The following is an 18,102-nucleotide window of genomic DNA, read 5'->3' as shown; positions in this document are numbered from 1 at the left end:
TCGTTTCCAAAAGCTGTCTGCTAGACTTTGGACTTGTCTCCACTGATTTTTGTGCAGATTAATTTGACTGAAGTCCCCAGGAGGAGCTGCGACTGAATTGATCTTTTGAGTGGGGATCATCGCAGGTGTCAAAATAGTTTGCATTTCCGGGTCAGTTGTCACCGGAATCAGAGGTCTGGCATTTAAAATGTCCATGACTTCTGCCATCAATGTGGTTAGAACTTTGTGTGTAAGAGACGGCTTCTGCAGAGCGCAGTAATATTCCATGTAGAATTTGTTGTGCAACTCCTATCAGTCTTTCCCAGGAGTCTCCTATATGAGGAGAACGTGGAGGGTGTAAAGTCCATGTACAACCCTGGTTGTCAAGGTAGCTTTTCAGCTCTGGATCATCGGTGACCCGCAGGTATGCTACAGCTGTGATGGCCTGTGTGGAAGCATCTGCAAAGACACAGAGTGCTCGTCTTTTGGAGAAATAGGAACATACCTTCTCTCGATGCTTAGCTTCTCCAACTCCAGGGAGGATTCTTTCCAAGACTTCCACAAACTTTCTTTATCTGTTGGGAGTGGGTAATCCCAGTCATATTCTTTGGACGACAGCTCTCTGACTAGGGCTTTCCCCTGTACAGTGATCGGAGACACAAAGCCCAGAGGATCATAAAGGCTTTGAACTGTTGACGGGATGCCTCTTTTTGTGGAAGGTGTCACTCTGCAAGTTCCAAATCAGCCCAAGGCTGCAGTCGCAGTGGATCGGCTCCAAAGTCAAGATCCTTTAAGTCTTTGGCAAGATCATCTGAAGAAAATGATTCCATTACTGTGCTACTATTGGAGGCGATGTTGTGAAGCCTTAGGTTGGACCGTGCAAACATTTCTTGAGTTCTGTGCCAGTGATCAATAGCTTCTTTTTCTGGTCATCTAACACTGAGTATGTCAGAATAGCTTTTTCTGGATGGTCTGCAGGGTAGATTTTCACTAGACTTATCATGCAGCAGGATTTGGCCTTTGCATTTTTCCCACTTTATTAAGATTAAAGTTGTTAGCCTGGGGTATCATGCACAAATCTTGAAAAGAAAGCAAAAGGTGGGTAAGAGACTTGGTTATCCTCTTTGTACTTTGCTCCTTTGTTAATCCACTTTACTTGGAAGCTGAAAGGAAGGTCTTTCCACAATAGGATTCACTCTGCGTGATGTATCGAGATACGCTAAACCTGGTAGGTATCCTTCTGCTTTTGCATATTCCAGTTCAAGTAAGAGGTCTCCAAGTTCTCTTAATTTCATATTGTCTCTATTTGAGATTTGGGAAAATCTTTCAAACCTCTTTAAAAGTGCATGTTCGACCGCTTCCGGGGATCCAAATGTCTCTTCTAGTCTTTGCCAAACCATGCTTAGCCCTGTGGATGTGTTGTGGCTGTGTATGGCTCGAATTCTTTTTGCATATTCTGCGGACTCTGGTCCAAGCCATTTCACTAGCAGATCTAGCTCCTCTCTTGGAGTTAAGACTAGTTGGTTGACAGTGCTGTTAAAGGAAGATTTCCATGCCTAGTAATTTTCTGGATGGTCATCAAAACTTTGTTAGACCGGATGTGATGATCTCTCATCGTATGAAGTATTTTGTGATGTCTGGCATGACCTGTAGCTGTCGTGAAGAGTTTTCAGTGTCCCACTTTTGGACTGGGATTGTTTGGTTCAGGTTAGTTGAATTAGCATATGGATCTATATGTTTGATTTTTTGCGCACACTTGTGAGGGATGTAGTCTGGTGAGTATTGTTTGGTACTCACTGTTTTCCGGAAATTCACATCCTTGTGAGTGTTGGGCAGGTCCGTGTCATTACTCTCATCTCTGCGGTTATCCACATTTTGACTGTTTCTCTCTACTGCTGGGTTTGCCGGAGGCTCAGGCATCTTACTGGACACCACTCTCTGCTCTGGTATATCAAGACTGTGCTGCTGCACATACTCACTAGTTTGCTGTGTTGCATCGAGAGGGGTGAACGGTAGGTCGATGTCTTGATGAGACTGGATGTCTAGATTTTCCAAGGCGGCCACATATAGCTCTGCTTTTGTAGAACGTGCATTTAAGCTTTGAATGCCGCTTCTTCGACCGTCATCGCTGCTTCTTTTTCAGCAAGAGGCTTCAGTGCGTGCGGCTTCAGCTTTTGTCTGGGCCTTGACTGCAGCTGAGTTTGCTGATGCCTTACTTGTGCGTCAAGAGGACCTGGGGCTTGTACACTTTGATCTAGCCTTTAAGGACCGTGTTTCTTGTACATTTTGTAGGTCGTTCATCGTTTCAAGTGATGGGTTAGTAGTGATTTAGCAGTTGAACAGCTCTGTAATGAACCCGATGTGTGACTGTCTCCTTACTATTCTGCCCTCGCAATACGTGTGCAGCCTTGTACAGCTAGACAGATAGTTAAAACACTATCTACGGAAGAAAAGGATTCTGGAGAAGTTTTTCTTCGTTTGAGGATTGCTGTTTCATCGTTTTAGTTCTTTTCTCCTCATTTTTATTTCCTCCAGAACATTGATATTCTTTTTTGGAGGAAGACAAAGATTTAACCGAGGCTCGTAGTAGAGACAACTTTAACTGAAATGTCGCTGTTTTCCATTGCTTACGTCAGACTGGTCCGTCACTGAAAAGTGTCCCACCGGAAACACAACCTAAAGCTCCGCAGGGCAGAACACAGATTCATAATGTGGCAAGGAGGAGGTGAAAAGAAAAGAAAACTAATACTAAGAGCTCGGCAACGCCACCCTGGGAATTTCACCCAGAGAATTATTTTCTCACGCAAGGCACACAGGTGCGTAGTTACTTAAAGGCGAGAGACGTGGTTCAAAGTTCAAAAAGTATTTTATTTTAATATATTCTTAAAAATCAATAAACTCATTCACACAAAAAAACAAATCTAATCAGGGCTGAGGCCGAAGTGGATGGACAAAGGCTAGTGCTGGGGAGGAATCCACCAAAATAAAGAAACAAGCACATGTGGCAGACACACTCTCAGTGAAGAAAAACCCACTCCAAGGGACACAGCAAAACAAGACAAGGGAGGATTCCACCACCAGGTCACCAGCAACGCCACCACTGGCCTACAGCAGCTGAAAAGGGAGGAAACAAATTAGTGGGGTTGCACACACACACAAAAAGAAAGAAAACTAACAAAACAATAACAGACAGACCCCTTACCTAAAATCACAATATATCAATAAACAAGATTTACAACATAGAATTACAAAATAGATTTACATAAACAGAATTCAAAATGAACTCAAACACACACACTCAAAAAATAATGAAACAGGATCCATACACGCTCATGCAACATAAGGGGCACCAGTCCCCAGTAAAACAGAAAGTCGTGCCCTGCAGCGTGCGGCCGACCAATTGTCCTGTAAAAGCCGACGTGTCGACACTTCCGATGATGCATAGCGGAAATGAGTGGAAACCATACTAACCAAATGTAAACAAAAAAAGGCAAGAGCAGAAACAAGACAATATGCTTATCCTGCGACAATAACATAACATAATAACGCAGTATAGCGTCTACCATTAATTCAATAAAATGACAGTGATATTGAGAACAGCCAAAACTGTTTCCTTTTGTGTTTTTAGGACAGGAGCTGGTGCAGCGGGCAGCAGCTTTCCCTCGGGGGGGTTCCCCCTTCTCACTCGCTCCTTAAGCTTGGAATGGCACGGGGTGATTTGGTTTGTAGTGATTATCTTTCTTTTGTGGCTTGAGTCGTTTTAAGCCTCGCTAAAGCCTAGCTCTGTGCCTGTTATGTTTATCTTTACTGTGATTATTGTGGTTTTTGATTTGACACTTCACTTGTTTTTGGGTTCTTAACTTTGATCATTTATTGCAAATATACTTGATACTTTTTTTGGAAGTCTGTCTCTCGTTCGCTACATAAATTGTGTAATGAATCTACAGGGCCAAGGGTGTGTTTCTTCGAGTGCAATTCCCCAGGTGGCGTTGTCGAGCAACTTTCCCCCTCTCTCCCCATTCCTCCACTCATAGATAGTAGGTTATATTGCATGTCATTGTGCAAGTGCAGCTATTTAATTAGCATAACAGAGCTAACACGTTGTGTTCCTAAATCCTCTGTTGATACAGATGATCAAGGAGCAAACCATACCACTCCTAGTAACACCACTACACAAATGACCGCAGTTGAGGTTGAAATGACAGAGTTAGCATCCTAATCCTGACAACTAGCCTCCGAGGAGAAGTGAGAGCCAGCGGTTAGCTGTCAGTCGAGAGGCCACGCCCTAATTATTCATAAACTTTGCCCTCCAATAAAATAAAAACTAGCCTTATACAAAGGTAATCACCCCCCTCAGTGTTGTCATGGAGATATCACCTAAACATACCTATTAGAATGTTTTTTTGTACCAGGCCTTAATTTGGTTTAATTATGCTGTGAAAATGGCCTGTTTAACAATGAGAAATTGCTCTATTATGAAACCGGCCCCTAGTGGACACTCAGAGAACTGCATTTTTTTGCCCTTCCTTACTGAATCAACCAGGAAGTTGCTGTTGTGGGGGCTTGATGTAAATACGCCGCCATGTTAGTGATGGAGTAAAATTAGTCTGTTTAAACAGATAAAAGCAATGAAGAAATTATTTAAAGAAATAAGCGTCTACTATGTAGAGGCAGAGCAGACAGATGCATCGAGAGACATCATGAACAACAAGTGAGTGACCAGCTGTCAGGATAATTAACGCCCCCAAACACTAATGGCTGTAAATGTAGCGGACATCAATAAGCTTTAAGCAGCTTTTCCTGCAGCACACAGATACTGAACATTTTTGTCAGGTTATTGAAGTCTGTTGCACTGACTCCACACATTTATTCTGAGATATTCTTTATTGTAATGTAGAGCCTTATAAACAGCTAACTGTATAAATAGGTTAATGGGGAGCAAAAGGCACTCACACCCCTATTTTTTTATTATTATTTTCATTATTCATAAATCATTTTCTATCTCTTATTTCGTCTTTTCTATTTAATGTAATTGCTTCCTCACCTATATAATTGACCTGCAGATAAGCACACACCATTCACGGTTGTACTGACAACATTGCACATCCAGGCCGCTAGGTGGGGCAATGCACTTGGGCAGAGAATAGCATTCCTAGCATGCACAGGGGAAGAATAAATCCTCCTGCCGTGAAGTTAACACCAGTAAACATGTCTTAAAACAAGTGTACATGCAATATTTCAAGAGTTGAAACATGTCACTTATGAGATCGTTTGAAACGAGAAACGTTTGCACTGTAAGACAGATGCTGAGACAGCAAAAACAAGTGCATCTATTATATTTTCTTGATGTGATGGACATGTATGAGGATACAGAGCCGAAAAATGATTATTTGTTTATCTGATTTTTGAGTGTATGTGTATAAGGTCTAAGCAGCCTAACAGATTTATACTGTAATTATACCGTGCATTAAATGAGAATGTGAAGCAATTGTTTCTGCTCCAGCTTAGTGTAGTTGAATGGCCATGTTAACTTTAAGGACTAAAGTCAAGGTCATTAGTTAAAAGATGTAAGTCCACAGGCACATAAGATGTTTGATACCTGAAGTATGATTTTGTGAGGGGAAGAATAAATCCTTCTGCCGTAAAGTTAACACCAGCTTGTGTGTGTCTCTGTTATTTTCACTACAGGAAAAATAACTTGTAGCTTTCCCTGAGCGCCAAGTAAGGGAGGTAACAATTTTGGGGGTGCTGATCAGGTAACTGGTTTGACAGATGTTGCTGCATTATTGCCACGTAGAGAATACAAGATTCATGGTGGTCAAATGTCTGATTTAGATTCTGATTTTAATTTTAACAATCTGTGTAAACAAATTGATGAAGGGCTAGCTGAAAGGTTCACAGAGTCTGAGATAATTAGAACAGTGCTCAAGATAATTAAGCATGGTACCTTTAAAGACATGCTCATTACCAAAGATGGCCTAACTGTAAGCGAACTTAAGCGTTTTCTCAGGGCACACATCAGAGACAAAAGCAATACAGAATTGTTTTAGGAGCTGAGCAACGCAAAACAATATGACCGAGAAAGCCCACAACAGTTTATGTACAGGCTAATGGGTTTAAAACAACGTGTACTGTTTGCTTCTAAACACAGTGCAGGATTTCAGTATGGAAGGAAACTAGTGCAGGGAGTGTTCCTCCATTCACTTTACCAGGGGATGAACGAGAAATGCTCACACATCAGACAAGATATCAAACCACACCTCACAAACATGAGTATCACTGATGACTTCATTCTAGAGATGATAACACGGTCAGTCAGTGAGGACACAGAAAGACAAAACCACTTAGGACAGACACACAAACAAAAAGCAGTCAGTGTAAACGGAGCACAGCAGGACAGGGACAAACAGAATGCTGTCCAGATGGAGGCGGATGCCTGCACGGAATCGTGCTGCAATACATGAGCTGACAGTACAAGTCTCATTTTTAGCCAGAAGTCTAGAGAAAGCTCTCACACCAGTTGCGAGTGTAGCACTAGAAAACACCTGTGCCACACCATCACACCCAAAACAATCAGCTAAGCCAGAAACTGAAGGCAGATGCCAGCAGTGTATTGCACAAGGAAATGAAAGCTGCACTCACTGTTTTCAATGTGGACAAGAGGGGCACAGGGCAACTGGTTGTCTCCTGAAAAACAGCTTGTCGGGAAACCGAGCGAGGTCACTGGGGAGGGAGTGACCCAAGCAAGTGAAGAGTCCCTTGTCACCATAAACTCATGTCTTAAAGATAAACAACAACCAGCAACCCAGTCACACGGACAACACCACACAGCAAAAGGGAAACGCGTAGCTAATTTGATTGGTGGAAGGTGTAGTCACACTTGTCACCTAAATGGGGTCAAAGTTCAGATGTTGCTGGATAGTGGAGCGCAGGTTAGCATGGTGGGGAAGTCTTGGGTGGATCAAACCCTACCAAATGCCAAAATTCAATCCCTTGAAAGCCTACTGTCAGACATCCCACTCCAAATCAAAGCCGCTAATGGGACAGTTGTACCATTTGATGGGTGGATTGAAGTCCTGTTGGAGATAAAAAGTCAAAAACACGGGAGAGTAGCAATTCATGTCCCCATTTTAGTGAGTAGAAGCGTGTGACTAACCCACTCCTGGGTTTTAATATGATTGAGCAGATCATCATGGAAAACGATGAACAGCTGAATTGCATCGGCATACTGGACTTGCTGTCGGAGGCAATGAGTGTCCAGAAGCATACTGTTGAAACTCTTGTCTCTGCTCTTAATGAAATGTCATTTCAGGAAGAACCATCAAATCCTGTACTGAAAGTTGGGAAGAAAGGACTCATTGTTCAAAGCGGCCAAATCTGTGAGGTGAATTGTCGTCTCAGGATGTTGCCAGAGGGAGGGACCATGTTATTTGAGCCAGCCTTGGAAAGCAGCTTACCAGTTGGATTGGGGCTGTTTTCTGCCCTTGTTGATGTTCCAACCGCTGCTTCAAAAACTGTGAGAGTCCCATTTCAGAATCCCACACAGCACGACATATTCCTACCATCAAAAACAGTATTGGGCTTCATTGAAGAGGTTATGGGCATCAAACCATTGAGTGTTCTCCCAGCTTCCCAGACACCAACTAACCAGGCTGGTGCTACTCACCTATGCTCAACACAAATAAGTGCCACTGCTGCTGACCATGACAATGGGAACAAAGAAGCCCACAGCATCCCCCAGTAGCTTTAAACCACCTTACCGAGTGTGAGCAGGAAGTGGTACGCCAAATGCTTTTTGAAGAATCTGACGTGTTCACTCAAGAGGAGGGGGACATTGGCTGTATTCCTGACTTGAAGTGGAAAATCAACACAATAGATGACAACCCGGTCAGAAAATGTTATAACTCTATTCCAAATCCCTTGTATAAGGAGGTCAAGGAGTATGTGCAAAATCTTCTGGACAGAGGCTGGGTCAGAAAATCTGTGTCAGCTAATTCCTCCCCGGTGGTGTGCGTGCACAAGAAAGACCACAGCCTGCGCTTATGTGTAGACTTTCGTGAGCTCAACCGTAAGACCATACCCGACATCCCTTACCACGGATACAGGATCTGTTGGACAACTTGGGAGGCAACATGTGGTTTTCCATCCTGGATCAGGACAGTGCCTACCATCAGGGTTTTCTAAGTGAGGAATCAAGATACCTAACAGCCTTTAGCACCTCTTGGGGGCTCTATGAATGGGTGCGAAGCCCATTTGGACTGAAGAATGCACCAGCGGCATTTCAGCGATGCATATAGGGCATTAGAGATGAGTGCTGTGTACCATATTTGGATGATATACTTTGCTACTCCAAAACTTTTGATGAACACGTGGACCACCTCAGACAAGTTCTCTGCCGGATGAGGCAGCACGGCATCAAGCTCCGTCCTGCAAAATGTGAGCTCTTTAAGAGGAAGATCCGCTACATTGGGTGTATGGTGTCAGGTGAAGGAATCCAGATAGATCAGAAGGATCTGGAAGCAGTGATTGCTCTGAAGGAGAAGAAGCCCTGCACAGTTGGAGAGGTCCGGAGGCTGCTTGGATTTTTAAGCTATTACCGGGCATTCATCCAAGAATTTTCACGATTGGCAAGGCCCTTGTTTGAACTCCTCCAGAGCCAAGCAGAGGTGAGTGATACCACCAAAACCCAGAGCAGCAAGGGTAAGGGTCGAGTGAAGAAGAGCGATAAAGGACAACTTCCCTCCTGCACACCTATTTTTTGGACTATGGAACATCAGAGTGTGGTATTAAGGTTTGTGGAGATGTTGACTACCCCCCCCCCCCCCATCCTAGCCTACCCAAACTGGGTGTCGTATTATATCAACGCCAGGAAAACAAACTGCGTGTCATTGGGTATGGGTCTAGAACATTAACACCTGCCGAGAGGAACTACCACCTTCACTCTGGTAAACTTGAGTTTCTGGCCCTCAAATGGGCCATATGTGACAAATTCCGGGATTATCTGTATTACGCCCCAACCTTCACGGTCTATACAGATTGTAATCCCCTGACCTATATTCTGAGTATCGCAAGGTTAAATGCTGTGGGGCACAGGTGGGTTGGCAAGTTAGCGGATTTTCATTTTGATATCAAGTATAGGCCAGGGAAAATGCACGCAGATGCTGATATGTTGTCCAGGTGGCCATTGAACCTTCAACATCAAATGAGTGAGCATACAGAAATAGTGCCGCCAGAGGTGGTGTCTGCAGTGTGGCAAGGATACAAAGCAGTCCAAGACAATGATGTTCCTTGGGTGGCTGCATTGCAGCTGAATTGTGAAGATGAAAATGCCGGGATGCCAGATAGTGTCTCTAATGTCGTACCCAAAGACATCAGGGTTGCTCAACAAGAAGATCCAGCAGTCAAAGAAGTTGTGTCCTTGAAACTCAATGTATGGAATCCCAATGAAAGAGCCATGCAGAGAGAGACAAGAAGATTGCTCTATGAGTGGAACAAGCTTAAAGTGGATAATGGGATACTCTACCGGAAAACAGAGCAACACAGACAACTGGTCCTTCCTGAAAAACTAAAACCTGTGGTGCTGAATAATTTACATGATGACATGGGGCATGTAGGGGCTGACAAGGTGACCCATCTTGCCCGTGAAAGGTTATTTTGGCCCAACATGCAGCAAGACATCGAGGACTATGTGACAAAGAGATGTGTTTGCATCAAACAAAAACGTCCCAATGTTCCTCAGAAGGCCCCAATGGGATCCATCATGACCAGTGAACCGTTTAAGTTAGTCTGTATTGACTACTTACACCTGGAGCCAAATAAGGGAGAGTACGAGTATATCCTTGTCATAGTCGACCACTTCACACGCTTTGCTCAGGCGTACCCAACGAAGAACAAATCAGGAATGACAGCAGCTGAAAAGATATTTCAGGACTTTATGAGAAGCTTCATCACGACCAATGCCCTGAGTTTGAGAATAACCTGTTCCAAAGACTACAACAACTGTCAGGAATTGCTCATTCACGCACAACGCCTTACCATCCACAGTGCAACCCAGTGGAAAGATTAAACACTTCTTCAAATGCTGCGCACCCTACAAGAGGAAAAGAAGAGTGAATGAAAAGATCATCTGCCTCATATTGTGCATGCCTACAACTGCATGAGGCATGAAGCCACCGGATACTCTCCGTTCTTCCTTTTGTATGGTAGAGCACCACGTCTATCTATCGATTTGTTCTTTAGCCAAAGAAGACAGAGTGAGGCCCGCAACTATCAGACCTTTGCACAGCAGATGACAGAAAGTATGCGAGCAGCTTATCAAATCGCTGCTGATAACAGCCACAAGTCTTCAGCTAAAGGCAAGAAACAGTACGACAGAGGTGTGAGAGGTGTTACTCTTCAGCCAGGTGACAGGGTACTGGTGAAAAATCTGTCAGAGAGGGGAGGTCCAGGCAAGCTGCGCTCCTATTGGGAGACAATTGTACATCGTGTGGTGGAAAGATTGGGAGATGGAACAGTTTATAAAATACAGCCAGAGAGAGGTAGCAAGTCCCTGCATGTACTCCACAGAAACCTGCTCCTGCCAGTGAATGACCTACCTCTTGAAGAAGAATTTCCCTTGGACAAAAAGACAAGACAGAAGAGACGGAGACAACCTGAACAAGACAACAACAGACAAGTAAGAGATAGTTCTGATGATGAAGAAGAGTATACCTACCATCATGACATCCGGGGCAGATTCCCATGCTATGGACTGGTAAAGCCTCAGCAACAATGACCTACCATGCCACAACAGGGTCCTCGAAATACACCTAAGTTCCGTGCAACAGCGAGAGAATTCTGCTATAATTGCTACACTTGATTACACTAAAAAAAAATTGGACAAAGGAAGCTAACAAATGTCAGGAGTCATTCCTTTAAGTGGGGGAGAGACCCAAACTCGCTGAAAGTTTGGGTCGATGAAATGCGCTGTTAAACTTAACATCGACATGGGACGTGCACTCGAAGTCCAAATATCAGTTGTGAAACGAATTGATGTGACATTGTCTTTCAAAAGTCTGTCAATTTGTGTGTAAACGGTCTCGTAAAGCTGAGGGAGACTAACATCCGTTAGATATTTACGTCCGGGGGGCTCCAGGATTAACATCAGCTGTCGACCCCTGTGTCTTCCACCACAGAAAGAGGCTGCTCATAAAGTCCAATGAATTCCATAAGCTTTGTTGTTATATCCCTCCACCTTTTACTGTCCCTGCTGTAAGGCTCCAGGCGTCTAAACGTTTCACTCACGGTGAGCTGAGTGACGGCTGTCTTTGGGGTTTGTTCTTCCCAGGCTTGTTTCTCATACTCGCCGTATTCTGTTGTTGGCGCGTTCTCAAATGTCGGATGACTTTAGTTGTGTTAAATTGTCGTTGTTGGTTACCACCTCTTGCAAACAGCAAGTTTAAATCTTTTTCGGAAACTGTGAAAAAATTCCAGACCGGAGAACTCATGCTGCAACTGCCAGCCTCATTCATGAGCGCAGAAAAACAGTCGCAGGTAATTTGCGTCAGGGGTAAAAAAAAAGCCCACCGATCAACCTGTTTAGGGTCCATATCGGCCAATAACGATTGGCTGCCGATCAATCGGAGCATCCCTACTTCTCACTACTTAATTTGCCCTCCCATGTTCAAACAAACACTGATCACATGCAGCTAGTTTTGCTGTGTAGAGAGAAGGACACACAGAATTTGGCCATGCCATTTTCTCAGAGTTGCTAGCCGGCTTTAAAGTACTGGAGGATGACGGGATTACAATGGCAGATGAAACTGTTGTTAAAGGGACTATTTACTGCATTGCTGGAGTCAACTTGGGCTCACATTGCATTGCTGGATTTACTGAAAATTTCAGTTTCTCACAATATTTCTGCAGATACTGTCTCATTTCTCAGAAAAATTAATTAAGCATCCAAGGAGACACTGGTCCAGGCAAGGAAGAAAAAAGAGATCCATCTAACCCCTGCCCCTTCATATTAATTTTGTCAAAATACTTTATCAAGGGGCGGCCGGTAGCTGAGGGGTTAGACCAGTCGCCCCATGTAAAGAGGCTGAAGGTCCTTGAGGCTGAAGGTCCTTGAGGCTGAAGGTCCTTGAGGCTGCGGCCGCGGGTTCGACTTCGATCTGCTGCCCTTTGCTGCATGCCCCCCCCCCTTTCTTTCTCACCCCATTTCCTGTCTGTCATATATAATAAAGTCTTGAAATCCCCACCCCCCAAAAAACACCTTTTCAAACCCCATATTTATCTTGACCAAACACTCTTTAAAGGACTTGCTCTTTTCATTCTGCGGCAGATTGCGCTATTAAAGTTGCGCTGTTGCGCATTTCATGAGAGAAGTTGTCAGTCTCATTTCTTATAAAGCATAATGTGACCATGTATAGATAGATACTCTAATACAGGGCTATTTAATTGGCGGCCATGGGCCAAATCCGGCCCCCGTGGTCTCTGGGAAAAAGTAGTTCATCGAGATAGTGGCCGATGTTGACTGCTGTCCTCTCTAGCATCTCAGCACTACTGTCTCAGCCCGTGAAATACCAGTGCGCTGGGAGACTTTCTCCACTCGCTCCCTGTAGGCGCACAGCCACAACGCTCTGAGTTTCTCTGCACGCTTCCAACTACAACCTTCTTCGTCGGTTTCTGAATCCTCTTGGCAACAGCTCGCCAATCTTGCCACCCTATTGTTGTTCTTGCAGTCGTTTCAGTCTAGTTAAATCTGTGTAATTTTGTAGAACTTTAACTTTGTATTTAGTTTTTTCCATAGGTTTTTTCAAGTAACGAAAAGTCATTGATGATGGATCAAAACTAGCTCTATGATGTTTCCGGTTCGAAGGACCCTGAAAGTCACAGCAAATAGTAATATTTGTCTCGTTTGACAGACACACCACCAAAATATGTTGACGTATGCGACTAGATAGACTGTAAAAGACCAGGGGGCGAAGGTTAGTCCAGCATGGAAGTCAACGCTTGAAGCAAAGCTAAACCACGTCCATGCCACAGGGTCCGACCACGCTCAGAAGATAGGCTCCCTCGAGGTAAATGCAAATTTACAATGCGAGCGCTTGCTAACACTGGAGACTCTTTTTGGCTTAGAGCTAAAGATTTAGGGTTCACAACGAAAGTGACCCTTGACACTGAATATCCATTGCCATGGTGAAGCGTCCCTTATCGAGAGGGTGTTGAATGCCGCTTGATTGGCCTGCAGCTGGGAGATACCCAGTGTTCTGCACGTCGGGGCAAATGCTCTGAAGCTGTGAAATACACCTCTTACCTCTTGGATCCCCCTTCTACAAACCTGAGTTGGTGAGATGACGCTGTTGGTTATTTAATGAGCAGATCTGGCGACCACTGGCCATTTGATATTAAACTTTACTTTCCATAAAGGTGTGATTAGAAATTGCATTTCATAACTTAGCTTTGCCATGCTCATTCGTTTTCTGTGTTATTCTCATGTGTCATTTCATGTCATAATCTATCATGTATATTACGTTTCTAAATATATCTCTTTTTTGGTAGTAAAACCCCCCAAACCCCAGCTGTTTTCTGTGAGCTTTCATTCTGTTTTGCAAAGATTTGAGGTCACTGTTTTGCAAGAACAAACGTTTTCAGATTGAGATTGATAGAAATTGATTAATACAATTAATTGATCAATTTAACTGATAAGAGAAACTGATAGAAAAGTATTCTTTTAATTCTTGCAGGTGACTAGGTTTCCATTGGGCTTAGTCAACATTACCTGTCTATTTGGTGATGGTGGCCCTTTTTGACGAGGAATAATTAATTAGCCTAATTAATACTTAATAAGGTGATGAATTGATTTAATATTATACATGTAGTTCTTTATTCTTATCCTACACACGCTAGCGGCAAGCAATACTAAAATGTTAGCTAGAGTTAGCGACCTTGAGTCCCGGAGTCCGCGAAAATAATATCAGGGTGGTCAGTCTACCCGGGTCAGTGGAGGTGGAAGAATTGTTTAGCCAACCTCAGCTCACATTGGGCAAGAGGCGGAGTACAGCTTGGTCAAGTTGGCAGTGTACTACAACACAAACTCATTCACATCCAAGGGCAGAACATTGCCTGTTCTGGACATTGGTTGAGAGTTGATGATAACATGCAAATGCAGAAAAGCCACTGCTGGCTGCTGTGAAGCAGCAGTGCAAACCACTCAGCCGCTTCTCTGAATTGATAAAGTACTTAATTTTAATACTAACAAAATTATGTGTGAAATATTGTATGTTCTCATGCCGTAAAGCTTGACGAGCTGAACTTCATTTAGAATATGTCTTTTATATATCTGAGCCTTATTTGGGTATCGATTGTTGCCGGGAAAATAGATCTTGATGTTTATTGTTGTAGATGTTTCACACTTATTGCCAATCTTCTTAGTTTTAGTTCTCTGATCTCTTTGTTTCTGCATCTTGTATTGATTGTTGGATGAAGATGAAAAGGATCGGGTGGATGAAACAGCCCTTCAGCAGCTCACAGAGATGGGTTTCCCTGAAAGCAGAGCCATCAAAGCTCTAAGATTGAACCAGTAAGTCTCAGTTTAATAACAACACACTCACAACTGATGTTGAGCCAAACTATTTTGAATATTAACAGCATAAAATAAACCTTTTTTCTCATCTTATCCTTTTTTTCTGCAGCATGTCAGTCACCCAGGCAATGGAGTGGCTTATTGAGCATGTAGATGACCCCTCTGTAGACACCTATACCCGGCCAGGACTCTTCTGCGGCAGCAGGAGCTGCGGCTGCCACACCAGGCCCCTCCTCTTCGGCCTCCGTTCCTAATCTTCTCCGCAGCCTCTCCAGCCAGTCGAGCACAGAAGAGATCGTCAGGCAGGACGAGCTCACAGAGATCTTCAAGAGGATCCGCAGGAAACGGGAGTTCAGACCAGACTCAAGAGTGGGTGGCTTTATCCTGTCTGAGCTTTGATACTTTGACTATTACTTTGTTTTCTGTAACTCATCTCAGAGATTTCCATTGGTCTTTATTTGGTAGGAAGATGCTATTTAACAGCCCATATACAGACAGGTCAGATGCAACTGTGATGACTGAAGGAATTCAGTCTGTAATTTCTTCATCTAGCATACAGCATGCAGGAATGGGAATGATAAGTAGATACCGAGAATACTGAAATGTTTAGTAATAGGTTTTTTCTTATATTACATTGGTTGTGTTCACACAACCTTCTCACTTCCCTGATTGTAGAGCTCAATGGACCTTATTTTTTCAAAGGAATACTGCTCCACAGTATCTTCAAAAATAGAAAATTGATTAAAAATGCTATCCTCCACTCACCACCATTTAAGAGGTTGCAACACATTGTAGCTACTTCTTCCACTGTGCACAAATTGTGATTTTCCCCAAGACTCCTGTGACTGTGTATGTTCTTATTAAGATAAACATTGTCTGTTTATTTGTTTCTGCAGGCTGTCATTGCATTGATGGAGATGGGGTTTGATGAGAAGGAGGTGGTGGATGCTCTGAGGGTGAATAACAACCAACAGGATGCTGCGGTAAGTTTACAAATCGACAACAGCAGGGTCTGCAAGCGGAGCTAGTCCTGAAAAACTACAGCAGTACCACAGCAATTGGGCTTACTAAATCAATTTTAAGGAATATTCATTAGTTTAAGAACAATAACCCAAGTTGGCCATTGTATAAAAACTATTTAGTGTATGTTGCAGAGGTGTTGTTGCAGAGGATATAAGTGTATTTTCAGAAGCAGAATGGAAAGTCTTTGTTCTAACTGTATTTTTTTTTCATCCTGCAGTGTGAGTGGCTGCTGGGAGACAGGAAACCTTCTCCAGAAGATCTGGACAAAGGCATCGACACCAACAGCCCGCTGTTCCAAGCCATTCTGGAGAATCCAGTGGTCCAGTTGGGTCTAACTAATCCCAAGACCCTGCTAGGTATAGTCTTATAGAATTTAGTGAAAAAGCTGGTACAGTAGGTGATTTTGTAAACGGATACATTTTGTGAAATGATACTTTAAAGGAAATAATATCAAAAACTATTGTTCACATTTTTGTTGTTGTTTGTTAGTGTTTTCTTTTAGTAAATGTTTTGAACTTTACAGACAGTGAGACAGCTGAGCGCACCGCCACACCTGCATTATAGTTCATTTGCTGTGGACCAATGAAAAAAATGATATATCGTTGCACTCTTCACAAACAAACTTTTAGAATTATTATTCAAGACTGTAACTACACCTCGTCTATCAGAAATCATGACAAGCAGATAAACACAGGACAAAAAAAACATATTTTGGACTGTAACTGTGGGATAGTTCCTGTGTGGTCGTCATGCAACTCACTTTTTATTGGGGAACTGCTAAAATAGACAGTAGGACACAAGCTGAACATACCTGTTTTAACACTTACTTTCACAAACAGGCCATGAAAAAAAATGTATTTGAAGCGACTCGATGTTGGCACTTGTCTGTGCTATGTACTTTACATCTGTGTATGCATTGTTACATGGCAGACTTTATAACAAGACAAATTTCCCTAGGACTATTTGACTTTTGAATATTGAAATAGTGAAAAATCTCTTTTCTATACCAAAGTCCTTATTGTGCGTTCCAAGGCCAGTTGCATTTTCATTGGCACTTTCAGTCTAAGACGCCGTGGTGGGGCCATGTCAGGGCCAGTTTACAGGTGAATATAGTCCACCGATAACCCATGGACCATGTAGGGCTAACAGTGGGCTGAGGAAGAGTCAAAAATCTTTGGGTGGGGAGATGGCTGCAGAAGCATCATTTCATCACTGAAGAACCTGGAAAAAAATGGACAGTACTGGTCAAACTAGGGCTCTTCTCATTATCTAGGCAGAAAAGGAATAATCAGTTAAGGCGGATGAGCATTATCTGGGAAACATCATGTTTGTTAATATGGCCTCAGATCCCCCTTTTCCTGTGGTCTCAGTCCAGTTGTGAGGTCTGCACCAGAGTTTGATTGACATCTGTCACACGGTGCACACCCGCCTAACGAACTGGACCAAACGGGCACCGGTGTAAGTTTGAACCAAACCGGTATCCTGTTTTTCCTGTGAGGTGAAGCGTTGGGTGTGAGTACTGCAAATGTGCTACCCCAAACCAAATGAAAGTATCTTGACAGAATAGGAGAGACTGCACTTTTACATTTTATTCTTAAGAGATTTTAAAAGTTGCTGTTTTTGGATTATATTTCTCACCAGCGTGCTTTGTGTTTGTACGCAGCGTTTGAAGACATGCTGGAGAACCCTCTGAACACCACCCAGTGGATGAACGACCCCGAGACCGGCCCTGTCATGCTCCAGATATCCAGAATCTTCCAGACACTCAATCGCACATAGAGCCTCCTGGTGACCCCCTGTGTGACTGTGGCAGCTTGTTTGTGTGTGTGGGTGTGTGTGTGTGTGTGTGTGTGTTCGAAAAAATATTGGGGTGTGTGTGTATTTGAGTGTGGCAGAGACACAAGTATTGTTTTTGCCTTGTAAAGACAAAGCTGGAGGAGTTAAAGTATGAATTGAGATGTTACACATATAACTATTTATAACAGTAAAAACACTTATAGAAAACAAATGTTAACATAAACATTATTACAGTAATAATAAAAAAGAGATTTAGTATGTTGTTTTTACATTTTAATGAGAACAATTTATAGTCATGACAGACATGATTTATTTTATATAATTTCTCCGTGTGCAGAAATGACATCAGACATCAGTTTAATGTTTACACTTCAAAGAAAACTGTTTTTGTATGTTTTGCAATATTTAAATATCAATTACAGTTTTGTCCGACTCTTTAAATTGTGACATTTTACCCGTGGTGAATGTGTGGGATACTTCTGTTAGTGTCATGGTTTGTCTTTCTTCCCCCTTCATCTTGTTTTTATCACAGTAACTGCTTGTAATTGAGAGGCTGGTGGTCAAAGTTGAGTGTTTGTTAAGCGTGTTGAAAACAGGCTTTTAGACACATTACCTCTCTCTCCAATAACGCCTGTGAGGTCACTGTAAGTCGACCGCCTCTCGGTTTAAAGCGGAGAACATTTGTTGTGGAGCTTCTTCAAGAATATTTATTTGACTTTTTGCCTTTTGCGACGAAA

At 43.0% G+C, this 18,102-nt stretch overlaps 1 protein-coding gene across 1 annotated transcript in view; it reads left to right on the top strand.

Moving 5' to 3' along the window:
- LOC310945913 (ubiquitin-associated domain-containing protein 1-like) overlaps positions 1-17,347 on the top strand; it is a gene marked incomplete at both ends in the record, with an annotated part of 35,144 nt that extends 17,797 nt beyond the window's left edge. Inside the window, 5 exon segments of the mRNA XM_083912174.1 lie at positions 14,655-14,714; positions 14,716-14,914; positions 15,442-15,528; positions 15,786-15,924; positions 17,232-17,347. Coding sequence (XP_083768300.1) covers positions 14,655-14,714; positions 14,716-14,914; positions 15,442-15,528; positions 15,786-15,924; positions 17,232-17,347 — 601 coding nt within the window.
- Positions 17,348-18,102: the final 755 nt, after the last annotated feature.

This window comes from Echiichthys vipera, assembly GCF_963691815.1.
Source record: "Echiichthys vipera genome assembly, chromosome: 4".
Classification (NCBI taxonomy): Eukaryota; Metazoa; Chordata; class Actinopteri; order Perciformes; family Trachinidae; genus Echiichthys; species Echiichthys vipera.
Note: the sequence above shows the minus strand (reverse complement) of the source record. Positions and strands in the feature narration are given on the sequence as shown.